This window comes from Vanessa cardui, chromosome 8, assembly GCF_905220365.1.
Source record: "Vanessa cardui chromosome 8, ilVanCard2.1, whole genome shotgun sequence".
Taxonomy (NCBI): Eukaryota; Metazoa; Arthropoda; class Insecta; order Lepidoptera; family Nymphalidae; genus Vanessa; species Vanessa cardui.
The window spans coordinates 4,676,386-4,696,042 of NC_061130.1; the positions used below are offsets into that span (position 1 = coordinate 4,676,386).

General features: G+C 32.4%; 1 protein-coding gene across 1 annotated transcript in view; it reads right to left on the bottom strand.

Moving 5' to 3' along the window:
- Positions 1-3,432: 3,432 nt before the first annotated feature.
- LOC124531936 (vesicular glutamate transporter 1) overlaps positions 3,433-19,657 on the bottom strand; it is a 61,164-nt gene continuing 44,939 nt past the window's right edge. Inside the window, exons 4-13 of the mRNA XM_047106515.1 lie at positions 12,564-12,676; positions 11,585-11,724; positions 11,015-11,269; positions 9,105-9,298; positions 8,678-8,840; positions 8,495-8,602; positions 7,768-7,953; positions 6,975-7,160; positions 5,610-5,786; positions 3,433-3,901 (exon numbers count right to left, since the gene is read on the bottom strand). Coding sequence (XP_046962471.1) covers positions 3,710-3,901; positions 5,610-5,786; positions 6,975-7,160; positions 7,768-7,953; positions 8,495-8,602; positions 8,678-8,840; positions 9,105-9,298; positions 11,015-11,269; positions 11,585-11,724; positions 12,564-12,676 — 1,714 coding nt within the window. The 3' untranslated portion in view covers positions 3,433-3,709. The remainder of the gene's footprint in view (positions 3,902-5,609; positions 5,787-6,974; positions 7,161-7,767; positions 7,954-8,494; positions 8,603-8,677; positions 8,841-9,104; positions 9,299-11,014; positions 11,270-11,584; positions 11,725-12,563; positions 12,677-19,657) is intronic.

Below are 19,657 nucleotides of genomic sequence, written 5' to 3' on the forward strand. Positions count from 1 at the left end.
TACTTATGTGCCGATTAATCTAAATATTATATCTATATCATTATAACAAAATTGTTAAAAAGATGCAAATAAATATACTTATTAAAGATTAATATCAAATTATACTTTTACAAAAATTTATAAGCAAAATAATAATAGATTAAAATTTACAATAATCGTTCTGTACGAAACAAAAGCTAACGTTGCCTTCGTTTAAATCATGCGATAAAAAATATAATTAATATTGACGAACAATAAATAGAAGCTGATTTGACTAAAGTTAACGTAAAAATAAAGTATCTGCATTAATTAGCCAGATAACACAAGGTTTTTTTTTTATCACATACTTGCTTTATCACTATCATTACCTTCTCAGAATACGACGAGACGCGCTATATTTGGCTGTCTTATGTCAAATCTTAATTATTCATCATTTTATTGATGTAATATATAAGAGCTTAATAAGTGTTTACGACAAATTTAGCAGTTCCAGCTGTTTATATAAGTAATACGTCATTGCAATACGTCATAATTCTGTTGTTTATTATTAATTAAATAAAATGAAATATTTAGACCAATAGTAATCCTAAATATTCAAATCCATGTATAATTTTTTATATGAATACAAAATTATTAAAAATTTAATACTAAATCGTGCTCCGTAACAAGTGACTTAAATTTTCTCAGTCGAAATGTTATTGTCATTTATTTATAAAAAGTAACAAGATTTCAATTAAGGTTATGGAAGTTAAGACATTATTGTCATACCACACAATATGTAGTATTTATTCGTATCGATGCGTTCTGTTCTGCTAAAACAAAAAATTAAAAAAAAAATGCTAAATTATCTATGACACTTAATAATTTGAACATTTACAAATTGATTAGTTATTTGAAATAATTCTTTAAGCATATATCACATAAAATGTCTACACATATACCAAATTATTTGTTAATTAATACTTAAGAGCCACTCAACTTGGCTCACAACTATTTCGAAGGTAATATTTACAGCTACATATCAATTATTGTCATCATTATTTTTATATTTTTTTCGTATATATACATACTTATTATCGCCCTTACTTAAATACATTCTAAATTTTAAATTTCAAATATGTAAGTAAAATATGTAAAAATGTATAAATGACAAGAATAAAAAAAAGTCTGAATGACACGCATTGATGTTTAAAAATACACAATTTAAAAAAAAAACGACGTGTTGCTTTCGTCTGTAAATTTTAATGATTATGATTTTTCTTATAACGATTATTGTGACAAGTTCTTGTATATCAATTTTGTTTAAAAAATCTTTCTTAGGGATTACTGTTTCAATAATTTATCGATATTTCTTCCTATTTCTTGAAACATTTTTTTTGATTTAGATTACTAATAAAACTTTTGATTTTAGACGATTTTTAAGTACGTTTAATTATGTACATATAATTAGTGAAGTAATTAGTTATTATATATTAAATCGTGCGTCGTAACAAGTGATATTAGTCGTAAAGACCGACTGTCAGTCAGATTTTATTGTCATCTTTACTAATTAAAATGTAAAATCAAGTACCATTTACTAATCGTTAGTTTTATTGTCCAAGCGATTTAAATTATTAAATTTCTACTTCTTTTCAGACAATCCCTATTAGTTTTAATTACGGATTTATTTTATTTAAAGTATTGTTTTTTACACAATGTAACTTCAATACGCATGCGCAAATACGTTGAAACTCGTCCGTAATGGAGCAAGGGATCCGATCCAAGATAACTTAAAAATCTGTTTTATTAAACAGATTATATTTAACGAGAATTATGTCTCGTCTGCTTTTTATGTTTATATTATATATGTTTTGTCCTAAATAAATTTAGACGTAAAATGACAGAAAATAATTACATTACAAAAAAGTTCAGAAAAGTAATTTATTAAATATAACGGATAACATATTTTACATTACTATATTGTATTGTATTGTATATTAATTGGATATATGTATGTTTGTTTATAGATATACAATATTATTATGTTTTGATTTTTTTTTTAATATTTTTGAGTTTTTTTTTGTCAAGCGTGTTTTTCTTATAAACTAGATATTTATAATATATTATTTACAAACAATTATAAAACTACATAAAATTATAATTAAAAATATTTTTTTTAATAACTGTACGCCTAACCATTTGTTTTTCCATGCCGGTATGAAGGATGAGTGAGCCAGTGTAATTACGGGCTCGATTTAATCTACCTAGCGACTAAAATTTTACTGTTGACAGTGTATTGACTATAAATTTATTGCATGTTACACATACGGGTCACACGTCATTATTTTCGATAAAAATATTACACCAAGTGACGTCATAAGTTTCTTTGCATATATGCTTGCTCAAAACATGAGCAAAATCGAAACCAAAACTTATTTTATAAGAAAAAAAAAAATCGTATTATTGTTTCTATTTATATGTATATAAGTTTCATTTATATTGTCAATTCTATAGGATACTTTTTTTACATATTATTTCTGTAGTCAATATAATTGATTATATAATTGTTTTAAATCATATATTTATAAAAATAAAAGGAAGAGAGATTGATGCCATATTCCTTATAAAGCTTAACAACATTATTATATGCTTAACAAATAAATGAGGTTTTAGTTCATTCCTATCAGAATTGCATAATAAGAATATTACAATAATTGTAACAATGATGGCTCAATTTAATTTAAAAAAAAAAACAATCTATTAAAAGTATTACAAATCTAAATTAAATATAACACGAATCAATTACTTCCCTTTTGTTAGTAACATATTTGAGTACCTACCCCTATTATACATATACAATTATATTTGTAGTTTGAAGTACATTCCTAGTTTTTTATAAATAATATCGTAAATTTATTATAAACATTTTACAACAACAAGAGACAGTAACAAGGATGAGCGAATCTATATAGTTTTTAAACAAGGAAATAACCATTATCTGTGTCGTTATATCATTTATCTGTGGACAACAATTAATTAAAAAAAAAAAAAAGTTTAATCATACCAGCAATCGTTGAACGAAACGTTTTAACATTGAAAATAAATAAATAGCATAAACAATAATCTAAATGATATGCCAATGCGAGTATTTACATCTTTACAACATATTGAGCAATTAAAACATCAAGTACATTACCCATTCAACTAATTAAAATCAACAGACAACGTTGGGATAAAATTTGTATGCGTAAACAATATAGTAGAGTGACTATCTGATATTAAGAGCTAAATCGAGAACAATTATATATCTTTTTAACTATAAAATGAGGAGATCACCGAGGTGTTCTGTTATTTTCTAAGTACTTACCTATTCATTGTTTATTTCGTTTTCTTTTTAATTGAGAACACTCCAGAGTTAATTAGCAAATTCATTTGGTATTTAATAATAATATGACATAAAACGGACTTCAGTTAATGCCTATATAATTCAGTTAATGCCTATATAATATTATGAATACCAAATGATATCGCATTTTATAATCATTGGTATTTTAATTGTAAAACGTTATTAGATCCTTAGTAAGACATTCAGAAAAAAAGAACGATAGGTATTAAAATTTGAATATAAGGCTTTACGCACTTAGAGAATAGCACAACATAGATTGGGCAGGTGTTATGGTATCTGATAAAACTTGCGCTTGATATAGATCAGAAATGATTACATCGACTGACGTCAGAAGACACTCGGTGTCTAGTAAGTTCCGTCGTCGGTGAGGTCCTCATAAGTTTGGGCGGGTGGTTGTATGGGCTCAGCCTGATACAAAGCGCCTGATACGAAAGGATTGTTAGGTACGTGTGCTTGCGGCGCCGGTGGGCGAGGCGGTGCGATGCTGCCGTACGCTGGTGGCTCTGTGCCTCTGAGTGGCTCAGACGGTTTCTCCGACTAAAATAAATTATATAACTTACCATTGGAGAACACTCACAAATAACCGTTTTAAACTTTTACGAAAATTTCTTAATAGATACCAATAAGTATACATTTTATATGGATGAAGACTATTGCGTTAAATCATGACAAAACAATATGTGATCGAGCAAAGATAGAAAATTGGTCTGCGTCCGGGCGTCTGACTGCCTAGACTTGCCATTATGTGGTATTTTATGCCAGTGTAATAAATTTCGTGATGTTAAGGTCTCTTGGCAACAAAACTTATTAATAATTTTAGACGACATACAACTCAACCTTGTCAACAATATATTACAGTTCATTGAAATATACAAATAATAGGTTGGGGAAAAAGTTTCTTCGTATTTTATATGAAAATTCAAAAAGGTTTTTTTTATAATTTATTTACATTTGACTAAAGTATGTAGGTGCCATTTTGTTCCATAACTTTTTGCCATCTTGTTGGTAGTGACATGATCCCATTGCTGTAAAAATTTTGGTGCTTCTGATCGAAAAACTGCGACAAGTGGTTTTGGCAGTCATCTCGTGATGTTAACCTGACACTGCCTAAGGAATTCTGCAGAGACCGAAACAGATGAAAATCTGAAGGTGCAAGGTCAGGACTATACGGCGGATGCATTAATACCTCCCAGCCAAACTCTCGTAATTTTTGTTGAGTGGCTAAAGATGTGTGAGGTCTAGCGTTGTCATGGTGAAAAACCACACCCCTTCTGTTGATCAATTCTGGCCGCTTTCTCTCAATTTCTTGCTTCAATCTCATCAATTGTTCGCAATACAGTTCTGAATCGATGGTCCTGCCGGGCGGTAACAGCTCATAATGAATGATGCCCTTCCAATCCCACCATACACACAGCATTACCTTGTTGCGAGTTAATCCGGGTTTTGCCACAGTCTGTGAAGCTTGACCGGCCTTTGACCACGATCTTTTTCGCACGTTCTTGTCGTATGTGATCCACTTTTCATCACCAGTTATCAGCTTCTTCAAAAATGGTTCGGTTTCATTACGTCGTAATAAAGAATCACAAATGAGTATGTACACGGTTGATTAGGTTTCTTTCAGTGAGTTCATGAGGCACCCATATATCGAGCTTTTTTGTGTACCCAGCTTTATTCAAATGAGTCAGTCAGCCAGTTCTTCAGCTACATCGTAACTACTAATATGCCGATCTTGCTCCACTTTTTCAAAAATGGCATCAATTTTGTCCGTAACAGGGCGACCAGAGCGAGATGCATCTTTGATATCCAAATTTCCGGCTTGAAAACGCTTAAACCAAACTTGCGCTACTCTCACAGATACTGCATTAGGTCCATAAACATCACAAATTTTTTTCGCGTCTTGAGTTGCATTTTTACAGTAAAATTTTAAAATGTATCGAATTTCTTCTTTAGATTCACTCATTTTAACAACAACCAAAACAAATGAAAATCACACAAATTCCTAATTTGAATTTGGAAGAAATACCAAAACCAGCCAGATACAAATGGTATAGCCAAAGAGATTTTATTACAAGTTCATACATACTATATGCGAAAAGACTTTTTCCCCAACCTAATATATTAAATAGATTGATATAATTGACAGCTACGTTCTATACTACATTATTGTACTACTGTATTATAAAATACCTATATATTTAAAAAATATAAACAGCATGAGCGCTATTCGATTAAAACTAGTACTTACGAAGGTCGTTTCCTGATCTAAGGACTTCATAGGAGTTTCATACGGAGGTGCCGTCTCCGCCCACGGTTGCAACTCACCAGAGGCGAATATACCGTATATGGTGATACCGATGAAATGAACCGTGGCACCCATTAAGAATACCGCGCGCCATTCCGTTATCGCCTTCTCTAGCTGGTCCTATTATGAAAATCCAATATATTTAAATGATAATTTCCCAAAATATTACACCAATAACATTAGAAAAACACGTACATTGTACCAAGTTTATGTGATACTTTTCATTATTGGCAAATCTAACTAAAACCGAGCCGAGATGGCCCAGTAGTTCGAACGTGTGCATCTTAACCGATGATTTCAAGTTCAAATCCAGGGAAGCACCAATATATATATGTGCTTAATTTGTGTTTATAATTCATCTCGTGCTCGGCGGTGAAGGGAAACATCGTGGGGAAACCTGCATGTGTCTAATTTCATTGAAATTCTGCCACATGTGCATTCCACCAACCCGCATTGGAACAGCGTGGTGGAATATGTTCCAAGCCCTCTCCTTAATGGGAGAGGAGGCCATTAGCCCAGCAGTGGGAAATTTACAGGCTGTTACTTTACTAACTAAAACCTTAAGACCACAGTAATACAGTTTTCATATGATTAGCACGGATTTTATTCTGTAATTATTTAAGTATTAAGGACGATTTAATATATTCAAACTGTCGGTTATGGATACGTATAATGTATACGGTTATTCGCTCAAAGTTAGCGTGGCGTAAAGCGGTGATAATAAAGTGCTCAGCGCGTAATGTGGCCACGTGACGCATCGGCGCGCACCCCGACCCCGCTCATTTCAAATTCACACCACGGCTCAAAACGAGCTCGATTTCCTTTTTAAAATTAGCTACGACCCACTGTCCTTTTTGTTTCGCTCAAGAATACCTAGGGCTTCGCTGGGGAGTGTCACTTCAAAAGTTCGATAAGAACGCACGAATAGGTTTCAAAGAATTCAAATGCTATTGAATATAATAAGCACTCCGTTGTTCTCCTTTATACAAGACTAGTTTTTTAATTAATGTTTTTATTAAAGTATTTCAAAGACGTATGTCCCGTGGCAGAAATAAAATATTAAGACCACGTTTGCTAGTTGAGTTAAATTAAGAAAAAATTATTGCAATTTTTTTTTAACGACTACACAAATAGATATAATTAAAGTAGCTGATGTTTTAATGTTTTGAATATAGTTACTAACAAAAATATACAACAGACAATCCGAAATTGACGGAAGCCATAATTACAAAGATATAAAATAACAACGATGAGTCTGCAAAAGTAATATTCATAATTAATATAATGTATATATAAAAGAAACCTTACCTTCTCTTGGGTCATGTAATCAATAACTATGGGGACGATGAAGCCAGCGATGGTCCCGATGCCGTTGGACAATCCCATGAGAATGGAAGCGTAACGTGGAGCAATGTCCAGGTGGTTCACATTGTAGCCAGATATAGCGAAACCGCTGCATGCCACGCCCAGGGTCAATTCGATTGTAGCCACGTACTAGACAAAAAAAACATATTATAACCTCTCGACAATTCAATTAAGTATTTTTTTCTCCAAGAGTTCTCCAAGAGTTTAATCTTATGGTTATAACGCGTGCATCTTAACCGATGATTGCGGGTTCAAACCCAGGCAAGCACCGCTGTTTCATGTGCTTAATTTGTCTTTATAATTCATCTCGTGCTCAGCGGTGAAGAAAAACATTGTGAGGAAACCTGCATGTGACAAATTTCATAGAAATTCTGCCACATGTGTATTCCACCAACCCGAATTGGAACAGCGTGGTGGAATACGTTCCAGACCCTCTCCTTAATGGAAGAGGAGGCCTTTAGCCCAGCAGTGGGAATTTACAGGCTGTTGTTGTTGTTGTTGTTTGTTGTTGTTAATCTTAAGGAATGGCAATTGATTACATATATGAACTCGACAGGCGGGACTGGATTTTGGTACCCTATATATTAACCTATAGTACCCTATATATAACCGTACCCCTGATGATGTGTATGCAAAATTGCAAAATAATCGGTTGAATAGTTATAACAAAATGCTTTACGCATTTATAATATTAAGGTAGATAAAGATCGGATTTAAAAACATTTTTAATATTTACCTTATTGTCAGCATACGCTACGAGAACGAAAAAGAAAGCCTCAAGTCCAAAGCCGCCGCAGTTAAACAGTTTCCTCACGTTCGTTGTGGTCATTATGTTGTTCTTGCGCAAGTAGTCCGCCATCATACCACCAATTGGAACCAGTGACGTCATAATCAAATGCGGAATCGCTCCAACGAAACCAGACTATGAAATTAATGCAACATCTTAATATTATCCAAAAAGTTTATGTTTATTACGTTGAAATTCTTAATTTGCTCTATTTTATTATATTCATACATATAATAAAATTGGAGTGTCTGTTTGTAATATTAAAAAAGCCCTTTTTTCTCAATTAATATGTATGTATTTATACACGGTACATATAGCATAATAACATTTTTTTACAATTTTTGTTTGTCTGTCTGTCTGTTTGTTCCGGCTAATCTTTGGAACAGCGGGACCGATTTTGACGGAACTTTAACTAGCAGATAACTGATATAATAAGGAGTAACTTAGGCTACGATAATATTTTTTTTTTTTTGATAAATTCAAACGCGTACAAGGTCGCAGGCTCAGATTATTTATGATATTATTATTTATGAATTCAAAATAGGAAAAAGTGAGAAACAGAAGAAATTACTATGTCTGTTTGGCTGAAAAACTGGGTGACAATTTTTTTTTTATTAAAAACAAACGCGTACAAAGTCGCGGGCACAACTAGTATGATATGTAATTTTTTTCTTACCTCAGTGATTTGCATATTAAATCTAGTGTTGAAATAAGCAGATTGGAATATAACGAGCAGACAGAAGTTCCAAGTTCTGCAGAAATTGGCGACGATGATTGCGTAGACCTGCGAAAATAGATGTTCCAGAAGCTGCCACTTTGATGTGATAATATTGGTTGTTGTATTGAAATTACCACATACCGGTGGTGAGGTCGCAAATTCTCTCCATGGAGTGGAGAAGAAACCGGGCATCGCGGCTTGTGTTGCGGTTCCAATCGACTGTTCGATGTACGTGAGTTCTTTTGCAGTGATGTGAGGATGCTTGCTTGGTCTCTCGAAAACCAACCAAAGCCATAGAATATACCTGTGGATTATTTATATAAAATACTAACTTTTACTCGCAACTGCTTCCACGTGTTAGTGAGGACAGGACTTATCTCTATTCCAAATTACCCACAGATCCTTGCAGCCCTTTTCACAAATACAAACCTTCACATTGAATAAGTGGAAGTAATATTTAGAGTGATGATACAAATATTCAATAATACTTAACTTTTAGAAGATGAAAATTGGTTTCCATAATTTAAATAAATTTGACATTACATATGAACTCATTAGTTTTACTTACCATATAATACCCGAAATTCCGTAGAAATAGAAAGGTGTCTGCCAAGAAATGTAGTCAGTGAGGAGGCCAGAAAGCGGCATGCCAATCACGATACCCGCATATGTTCCGCAGAAGGCTAAAGTCGCTAGACGAGATCTTTCCAGAGGAGGTGCCCACATACGCCAGATGCCGTGACATGAGGGATAGGTAACACCCTGAAAAAATACTCTCTTTAATATTGTTGAACAAAAGCCTTCTCTTTTGTAGAAGAAATGGTTTTGGATTATTCTACCATGCTAATTAGTCTTTTACTGGTGTTATACATCCGAAAAATAATTTGAAATGGGCTTTTTATGATGTAAAAGGGACCATGACCAATGGCTATGGTGGCATTACATATACAAATATAAGTTTAATGTTTCATTGGAGAACACAATGGGATTATAATTTATCTAAAGAATTTTTATATATTAATTAAATCGAAAAAATATACAATGAATCTATACTAAATACAAAATACATTTTGGACGTACAAATTTGAACCTTATGAGTCTATAAAACACATAAATACTACTTAAAATGACAGATACAATAGTTTATTCCATATTATGGAAGCATTTATCTCGTTTACAAAGATAGTTCCACTAATATGATTACATATTTCTGAATAAAGCATAGAAATCCAGATAAAATGGATTTTATACAATCTTTTCGTCATCGCAATAATTCAACATAAGATTTAATAGGGATACGGTGCTATTGACGAGTCAGCTAAGCTGGGTACAGGCGAATAAATACGTATCTATGGTTACTGGGGGCTCGATAATCCTAAAGAGGCTTTGTACTCTGGGAAACGATTTCGAATGCTCTCAAGTACTTGTAAGATAAGTTATACTTATATTAAAATATTATACAATCACATATTATATAAATGTACTGTTATTGTAGAGATCGTATGTACAAATAAAGTTCCAATTTCAAAGTTTTTTTTTTTTTAATATATGAAACAGTCGTTATTAATATTATGGAAACTGTAAAGAGTACCATAGCATAAATAACGATAACGATATTTTTAGAAAATACGTTTAGATTTTTCAACTACTTGTTGCCCATAGTTCTATTCGCGTTTTAAGGTCATAGGGTAAGATGTTAGATATAACCATATATATCCTTATGTTCTTCCTTGGAGCTCAAGAAAGCTTTCTTTATACCAAATTATATCACATCTGTGTGACTATGTTATACAACGTTAGTTTCACATTTATAATATTAGTATAGATAAAGCTCATGGCATTATAATATACTGAGATAAACGAAAGCTACGAAGAACATACAATTTTTAAACAATTCTGTTGTAACACGAGTATATTAGTATAAAATAATTTTGCATTTGTTTAATTCAAACAAGATCGCGAAATAAAGGGGGCTAAGTCCAAACGTGACGACGTACATTCGCTACAGGGCTCAAAATTTGTGCATCGAAAATAAGCTTGATCATGCTCCGTCACGAACTGAATGCCAAATGTTCAAAATTTAAGTGACGTGACGCTTGTTACATGTTTATTGTTACCCTCCGATTCTTCGCTTGTCTTGTTATTGAAACATACCAACAGCTCTCTCAACTTTCAAATAAATATCATTTTAACTCATTAAAAATAAAGTGCTTCGGATCCAAAAAGGTTTTAGTTGTGTAACACAGTTCACGCTACAGATTGAAAATACAGGTAGGATGTAACACGCGCATAACAGTTCACGCTACATATTGTAAATACAGATAGTATACTAATCTGAAATAAGTTGAACAACAAAAATATTTCCGCAACGATAATTCCTTTGCATCAATATTTTCTGCCATATTGAAAAGCTTATAAAAAATCTCAATCAAAAATTTAAACGTATACAATATATTATTTTTACATAGTACATCTTACCTCAACGAAACCCTGAGCAATTTTAAGAATGACGACAGCTGCGGGTCCTACAGACATCGCGCCTGGAATAGCCATATTGAATATGGCAGAGGCAACAATCGCTGCTCCGAAGATCTTGTTCGCGGGATACATCGATGCGAAATAACCCCCTGGTACTTGTGTAATTAGATAGCCGGCAAAGTAAGACGCATCTATTGAGGATTCCACGCTAACGGTCCAATTGAATGGCGTGTCTTCCTTAACTCCAGATGAGGTCTGAATAAAATAAAAATTGTATAGAAATTGACAAATTAAATCAAATTTCGAATCATTTAACAAAGAATATTAAGTGAAGCAACCACCGGTACGGAATGCAGATTCCAAGGAGAAGAACCGGTCAAAATTGCTCATAATAATGGAATATCATGGTACTTAATTTAGAAAAAAATTTGTTACTTTAATTATGAATGTATATCGATTCATAGAGACTCAACAAAAAAAGGAAAATCATTCTTTCAATTTATGAATGACACAAATATTTATTTCTATGTTGTGTTATATACATATGTATTAATATCTATAAATACTCACATTATGTTTTTCAGTCATCTTAAGTTTAGCCATACTCATGTTGCACCGCATTCCGAACATAATGCTGAAGCCGAAACAGGCGAGCAGCGCAACAGTGTAGCGCGTGCTTAAGCAGGGGCATTCCGCGCGGACGTATTTGTCTGGTACAAAAGAAAATATCCTTAGGGCCTGTGGTTGTATCAAAGTATAAATTGAACAAGCTGATATAAAAGGATATACGTAGTTTTTAGTAGTCGCCCTCTGCTTCGCTCGTGTTTTTAGGTGTCGGTTGTCATGTGTTGGGCAAAAAAGTAATCTATGCCTATTCTTGGAGTTCAAGTTTGCTTTGTACCAAATTTCTCCGAATTCGGTTTAGCAGTTTGGTCGTGAAAGAGCGACAGACAGACAGAGTTACTTTGACATTTATAATATTAATATGTAGTTATTTATCTCAATTTTGTATACAATAGCATTAAAACGTATATATATATATACTGTCCTTGATCTAAACTTATGTAAGTATATATAATTTATTGAGTGTATTGTGGATTATACAAAGCAAAAATATTGACAATACAATTTAAAATATTACAGAAGAATTATATTTAAATGTATTTATTTTTATTACGAAAATCACCCAACATTGTTCAATTAAGTAAGAAAATATACTGTGATTGTAATGAGAATGCTCTCTCAATTGAAATAATAAGCTGTAAAGGTATATATAAATTATCTTAATGAAATTTCACAAAAGCCATAAATTCAATGAATCATATCCCCATAAATAAATAAGGAATATAAAGGTATAAAGGAACATTACAATATAAATTTGTTATTAAAATAATTAAGAAAAGGATCTTAAAATACAGAACTAGTATATTTAGAAAGAATTCATACAACAGACTAAACAGTTTCTTAAAGTCTGGTAACAAAGGAAGTATTTCGACATTCGCTATCCTTATTCCTAGTTCTATCCTCATTCTGTTAGTATGGTACTGACCTATATGACGTGGAGGTGGTCGGTCGGGAGATGGCGGTGTTTCAAGGTCCTCGCCATCATACATTTGATCATAGCCTTTTTGTTCCACGTGAAAGTTCTCATACTGAGCGTTCCTGTAACAAATAAAAATACATAACAAAAATTAAATAAAAATTTGACATGAAAACTTTGGTTATGTGTTACTTGCTAATTAATTTCCATCTATTTAAGAAAACTAAGAAAACATTAACATTTTGTTTAGTTGTTATTTAAATACTGTTTTTCAACCATACCACAAAAAAAAATACAAATAATATAATAATAATATCATTGGTCGAGAGCTTGATTAATATATGATATTTCCTATAGTAAATATCATATATTAATGATTTGCGTAAAAATGTTTAAGACATCGATGAAACTGTTATCGGAATTTTAGAAGTAAAATTAAAGTGGAAATAAGTTGTTAAGTGTAATAGTTTTGTATTACAATTAAAAACATATTAATGCAAAATATACATACAACAATTTACAATACAAGTCATTACAAAATGTTATTTACAGAAATTGAACAATTTTCCTAGTAATTCTTTTAATAAAGGTAACCAACTGTATTAAAAACAAATAAAAATTAAATCTTCCATTATTTGTTTCTCAAAAACCAACCTATAGTATACGAATGCTCCGAACGCTGCGATTTTTGAACCGAATTTAAAATTCTAAGCAAAAAAATAACAAAATTACAACATATCTTTTCGAAAAGCAATTTGAGTGTGATATTCTGAACAAATTTCCCTGTAATTAAAACGATCGGATGCAACGTACTTGGGAAGAGAAAATGGAATTAAAATGCGCCGATCGCAAATAGGAGACATGCAGGTGGGAGCCTGCGACTGATCTCGAGTGCTCGTTAAGGAGGTAATTTTATATTCATCCTCGAATCGCATCACACTTTTGATACGTACTCTATATTACTGTAATCTAGTTGAAAAATAACGTCTTTAAAAGGTGTTCCGCACATTTTGAAACACGAAATACGTTGAATTATTTATTTCTCAAGATAAAATGTTTAATTGCTGATTTTGAAGGTTTGAATCTGCTACGTTACTGGAGAACAAATTGTTGGATGCACAGGCAGTAGATTTTCTTTGTAAAGTAAGACACTGTGTGTTTTACTTAAAGTACCTTTCTTAACCTTAAAGTAAGAGATGAATGTAAACGCAAATTAAATCCCAGTCCAGAATTGATCCTCTTAAGTTACACACAGATACAGACTTCTACTCTACACTACCTTATGTCATATACGTTCATTAGGCGTGAGTCTAAATTTATAAAAGGTTGTTCTCACTGCTTGATTTCATTAATTTAAAAACAATTCAATATTTTCAATATAGATCCATTAGGCGTCAAAATTGAATTAGAAACCCCTGAACAACGTCATCGCTCATTGTTTCCGAGGCATCATTTATCGAATTAATTTATTAACAAATCCTCAGTGTTGGGACACAAAAACAAAACAATTTTGATGATTGTCATTTATTAATACAAGTTCATTCGAGATCCCAAAAAAATGACGTAATTTAAATTTTATCGGGAATAAGAAAATTATCGCCTCCGTAAATTAAATCGTTAAAATTTTAACAACAGAAATGTACATCAAACTGTTATTTCGCGGTCTTTTTAAACATTCATAAAATCAAAGTTACTGGCGTGTAAATTCATTTTTCCGCTGACAAAAGTAATAAATGTGACTATCTGTTCGGTCCCCTCCTCGTAATGAATCGTCGTATAAAAGGCATAACCAAGTGGAAAGGACGCGTCGCGACGCTCCCCCGCGCTGCCTGCTAGCTCGCTAATGCGTTTAGTTCTGACTGGACGAGATGACGCGTCAACAGTTGCGTCACTGAGGGTACCAGTACGTAAAATAAAACCTGCTAAAATGCAATTTAATTACCAATTTTTTATTGATTTGTTTATTATTGGTTATGTTATTAAATAAGTCGAGATAGTTCATTGATTAGTACGCGTAAATATTAACTAAAGATTACAGTTTCAAACGAAGACAAGCATCGCTGAATTTTCGTGTGCTTAATCCGTGTTCTCTTGGTCGTCTTTTGGTGTAATAAGTTTGAAACTGTAGAAAACCTACATTACATTAACAAGTTCTGCAATAAAACATTTTTCTAATCCATATACGACGCATCAAAATGAAGGTATCAAAAAGTCTTCTCACCATAAAACCTTATCAAGAGGAGGCCTTAACCTTTCTACATTAACAGGTTATATTTTAAAAGGGTATTTTAAATAATTACTAATTACATATATCGAATTTGAACTTCATAATTAAATATTTCTAATATTTGTCATCAATCTATGATCTAAAAATTGAAGTAAAAATGTCATTGTCATGTTTTAAAAAAATATACCTCCGGTAACAATATGAAACAGAGATTATCTGTTATCGTGTACGCTCCCCCTTTGATCGCGCGCTTTACGCATTGTGCCGCTAATGCACCCTATGCCTATAATTACGTGACGTCACTAAATGGTATGATTACTGTTTCGTCCTTTTATGCCGTAATGTATAGCATAATTTTAAATTAAACCTATTATTATATCAGTAAGTTAAATATCAGAAACATGTCATCGAATTCATAGTATGATGCGATTCGGTTCTAAAGACTTTTTTACTTAACATTTTTTAATGAAAGTACCAAGTTGGTAATGCTGTTTAAAGGTTTTGTCTATCCTTGCCTGGTTTTCAGTTACGAGTAACGAGCCGTTAAAACCCTAATATTATATATGCGACGTCGAAAGATAAGACATTTAGTATAAGAGGCTTTTGAACTATGCCTCCCAAGCAAATCTACCATTCGTAAGCTAAACAAATTGTTTTTGTAGAATAAATATTCCTGCATTAAAAAAAAAATCTCTCAACGATCAAGGGAGAGACCGACGCGAGGATATAAATATATTTTGACGTACATAAACTTGTTTTACTGTTTTTAAAACAGTTAGGCAAATACTACAGGCAAGTACGGACATACTACCTGATGATAAGTGGTCACCAACGCAGATAGACACCTTACACTTCCAATGGCCACTAGCCTATGATTACATTATCTCACTCGCCCATCAAACCAGAACAAAACAGTACAAAATATTTTTGGTAGGCGATAGAATATATTATGATAAGTGGGTGCTATTCGGGCATGCACAAAGCTCTTAATCCAAGTATATGACGTTAATTCCATCATGCGACAGTAACAATCTTGCAGTTAATTTTGAAATCAACGCCGACCGAGTTCCACTTAACCAACTTCTGAGTAACGAACTTTGTCTTCTCTATCGCTATGACCCTTTGAGACTTCCCTCACAATTAAAAACTCTATATGAACAACTATATTATACGTAATACATAGTAAGAGTTGAGTGGAATTAGTCTTATTTTTTTTTTAATAAATTGAGGTTGTTTAAGTAAATAAAAAAATTACCAAATATTTTTCATTATTTTGGAATCAAGATAACTAATTCTACACGCAAATATAATTCATAGAACAAATACAGTATCAGTTTTAAGATTATTTTTTATGTCAAGAAGACCAAAGACTTGGCACTTTTAAACAACTCGAATTAAACAGAATAAGCTAACATGTTACACAACTTTTGACACTGGAATGTGTTGCCACATTTCAATAATCTTAACAATGCTGCCTGTTAAAAAGCATGCAGATACACTAAAAAGTTTTTATATTATAAAAAGAAAGTATATAAAAGTTACACCAAAGGGACGAGCACATATCTTCAGAGATATAATTAATTCTATGAATTACTTTAAGATTGGCTGATTAATTAGTGGTGGATATTTAAGTAATTGAACAGCTATAATTTCACGTTTTCTCCAATTTCGAAGACAGACCTGCCCGCGACGTTAAGAGCGGGGCGTTACAAGGAGCACGTTGCGTTTACAATATGCACTTGAGTACTCACTATGAATACTTAGACAGGGGTGTATTTACATTTAGGGGTAATCCAATACCATAAATTACGGAAAAATTATAGTGAAGCCAGAGAAGGATATAAAATATATGGATTATAATCGATTCATCTTGCATTCATTGAAGTGTGTTTTATTTTTATTTTTAACCGACTTCAAAAGGAGGAGGTTCTCAATACGTTTCAATTTTTTTAACCGGCTCCAAATATGACAATAATATACTACAATAACAGACTACCTTATATTTATATAATAAATAAATAATATATATATCGACTTTTAAGTAGTCCGAAATTTTACATTCCCTTTTACTTAGGAGAACTCCAAAAAATATTTTGAATACCTATTTATTTTTTTCATTTTTAGTGCATATTAATTTGTTTATTTTTTATTTATTCTTTAAAATATTAATGATTTATTTATTTATGTATATGTTTAAACTATTTCACTTTTTTTCCTTTAAGGTCTGGCACCCGTTAAGTAAAATCGCAGAAAGAGTTTTTCAAATAGTGTACAATAATTAATTGGTTTTACATTTAGAATATTTTATAAATAAAAACAATATCTTATATAAAAGCATCGATTTCGACCCTGGTGTGCAAGTGGGTGGAGGTTAGCTATTACACCCCAGAAGCCACCCTCTCTAATTGATTTACAATTGTCGGTTAAATTTGTTTTCCGACCTCCCACTGATCGGGGATCGTAAACGCGTAACATTGCTGTACCTTTGAAGGCAAAAAGTCAGAACGATCATGTAAGAAAAGTTGTTTGTTTCAAAATTTATAATTAACAAGAGGACCTTTACGACATACATACAATAATATCAATTTTCAATTCAATTAAGATATAAAGTAATGAAATCGTTCTAGTAAAATTAGATTACTCTGACTTTGTAATAGAATTCAATTGAATAAAACATTTATGTCTTTTTACGTAGAGTTGATTATTGTATTCCTTGAATATAAAGAATGTGGTTCTGGAAATCGTTCTATCTGTAATAAATGTTTGGCATGTGGTACTGAGGAAAGGTTTGAGGGTCAACTTCAACATGCTGGTCCACTAAATTTCTTTCATTCCCCGTAGAGCATGAAAATCTATACTATCTATATGAATATTATAAATGTTAAAGTAACTCTGTGTGTCCGCGTGTCGCTCTTTCACGACTAAACCAATGAACTGAATTTGATGAAATTCAAGAAAGAACTGAAACTGAAACTGAAGAAAAAATAAGAGCTGAGATGGCCTAGTGGTTAGAACGCGTACATCTTAACCGATGATTGCGGGTTAAAACCCAGGCAAGCACCGCTATATATGTATATGTGCTTAATTTGTGTTTATAATTCATCTCGTGCTCGGCGGTGAAGTAAAACATCGTGAGTGAGGAATGCACATGTGTCTAATTTCATCGAAATTCTGCCACATGTGCATTCCACCAACCCGCATTGGAACAGCGTGGTGGAATATGTTCAAAACCCTCCCTAAATGGAAGAGGAGGCCTTATCTCAGCAGTGGGAAATTTACAGGCTCTTACTTTACTTTACTTTAAAAGAAAGGAGGCCTTATCTCAGCAGTGGGAAATTTACAGGCTCTTACTTTACTTTACTTTACTTTAAAAGAAAGAACATAGACTACTTTTTTGCCTAAACGTGATAACCAACCTCCAAAACACAAGCAAAGCCGCGGGCGTCTAACTAGTCATTTATAAACAAAATAAAAAGTCAATACCACGTTCCAGTATTAGAACAACGATTATTAATTATCACGCCTCATCATATCTATATCTCTATAACTCTATGTATTATATCCCCAAACATATCTTAGCAGAATATTATTTTATTCAGTAACAGTGCACTAGTTTTAATTAAATATACATGATATGCATGTATGTATATTCCACATGTATATTCTGCTGACGCGTAACTTTTTAGTTGGCAACTATTTATACCCTCATCAATGCTCCAAAGAATCCTCATTCTTAATTTCCAACACAATGAACTCCAAGTTCTGCTGCAGAAACACTCAAAGAGTCAGCAAGGAGGTCCTACTTTAGCGAAAAATTCAGAAGAATCGAATCAATAGTCATTCCGTTCAAAGAATCTACGAGAAGCGAGTCTGTCAACTTCAGCGAATTGCCCTGAGTGAATAAAACATGTAATAAATGTGGAAGCCTATTATGTAGTTGCGTAAGTATCCGATATAGTCACAAAATAATTTGCAAAATTAACTTTATTTATTTATATAATACATAAACGCCTTGTACGTCTAGTGATTAGCTTATTTGGCTGAATATCTAGAGGTCCTGGATTCGAAGCCAAAGTCGTGTCAAGATAAAGTAATTTCCTTTTACTACCAAAAATTATATCTAACATATCTATGAAGCTACTGAACTTACTAAACTAAACGGTAATATTGACCCATTGACACGAAATCGTCTGTAGATATATCATAAGCTATAGTTAGGTTGATCCTTTTTAAGGCCCGGCGAAGCGAGTGTAACGGCTAGTAAGATAAATATGAAAATGAGTTCGTTTGTTACGTATATCATAGGCATATACATTTTCGTAGGTTTTCGGGTGCTAAAAGTACTATTATATCAAGATTATGATATTATCTCTGTATACAAATGCATTAACATTATTAAACATATTATAATAAAAAAAAAACAGTCGATAAATAAATCATCGCATTGTTTCAGATTTCAGAAGGCGCGGATATAATAGAGTTATGACAAAAATGGCGTTACCCCCAAGAAATATCACTTGGTGAACCCGAGACGCTTGTTAGTGTCTTCGTCTTTATTTATGGCCAGATTTATTTTATGACCGGGGCTAGATACCGTCTGAATCGAATGAGCCGGAAATCAGTGACAAAACAATATCCCGAACCGTTTTTCGGCCAAAAATCGTAAACATTAATGGTAAAAATCTTTTTCATTAACGCTCATAATATTTCGTTTCAATGATTAAATGATGAGGCTGTTTTTGGTTTATTGAAGTCAGATTCGAAAAAAGAAATTTGTTTTCTTTAAGTAATTGAATTCTCTTTGTTGCCTTCACGTTAAATATATTTATAGTTTAGGAAAAGGGCAAAATGCTTAGAAGATATTTATGTGTGTTGT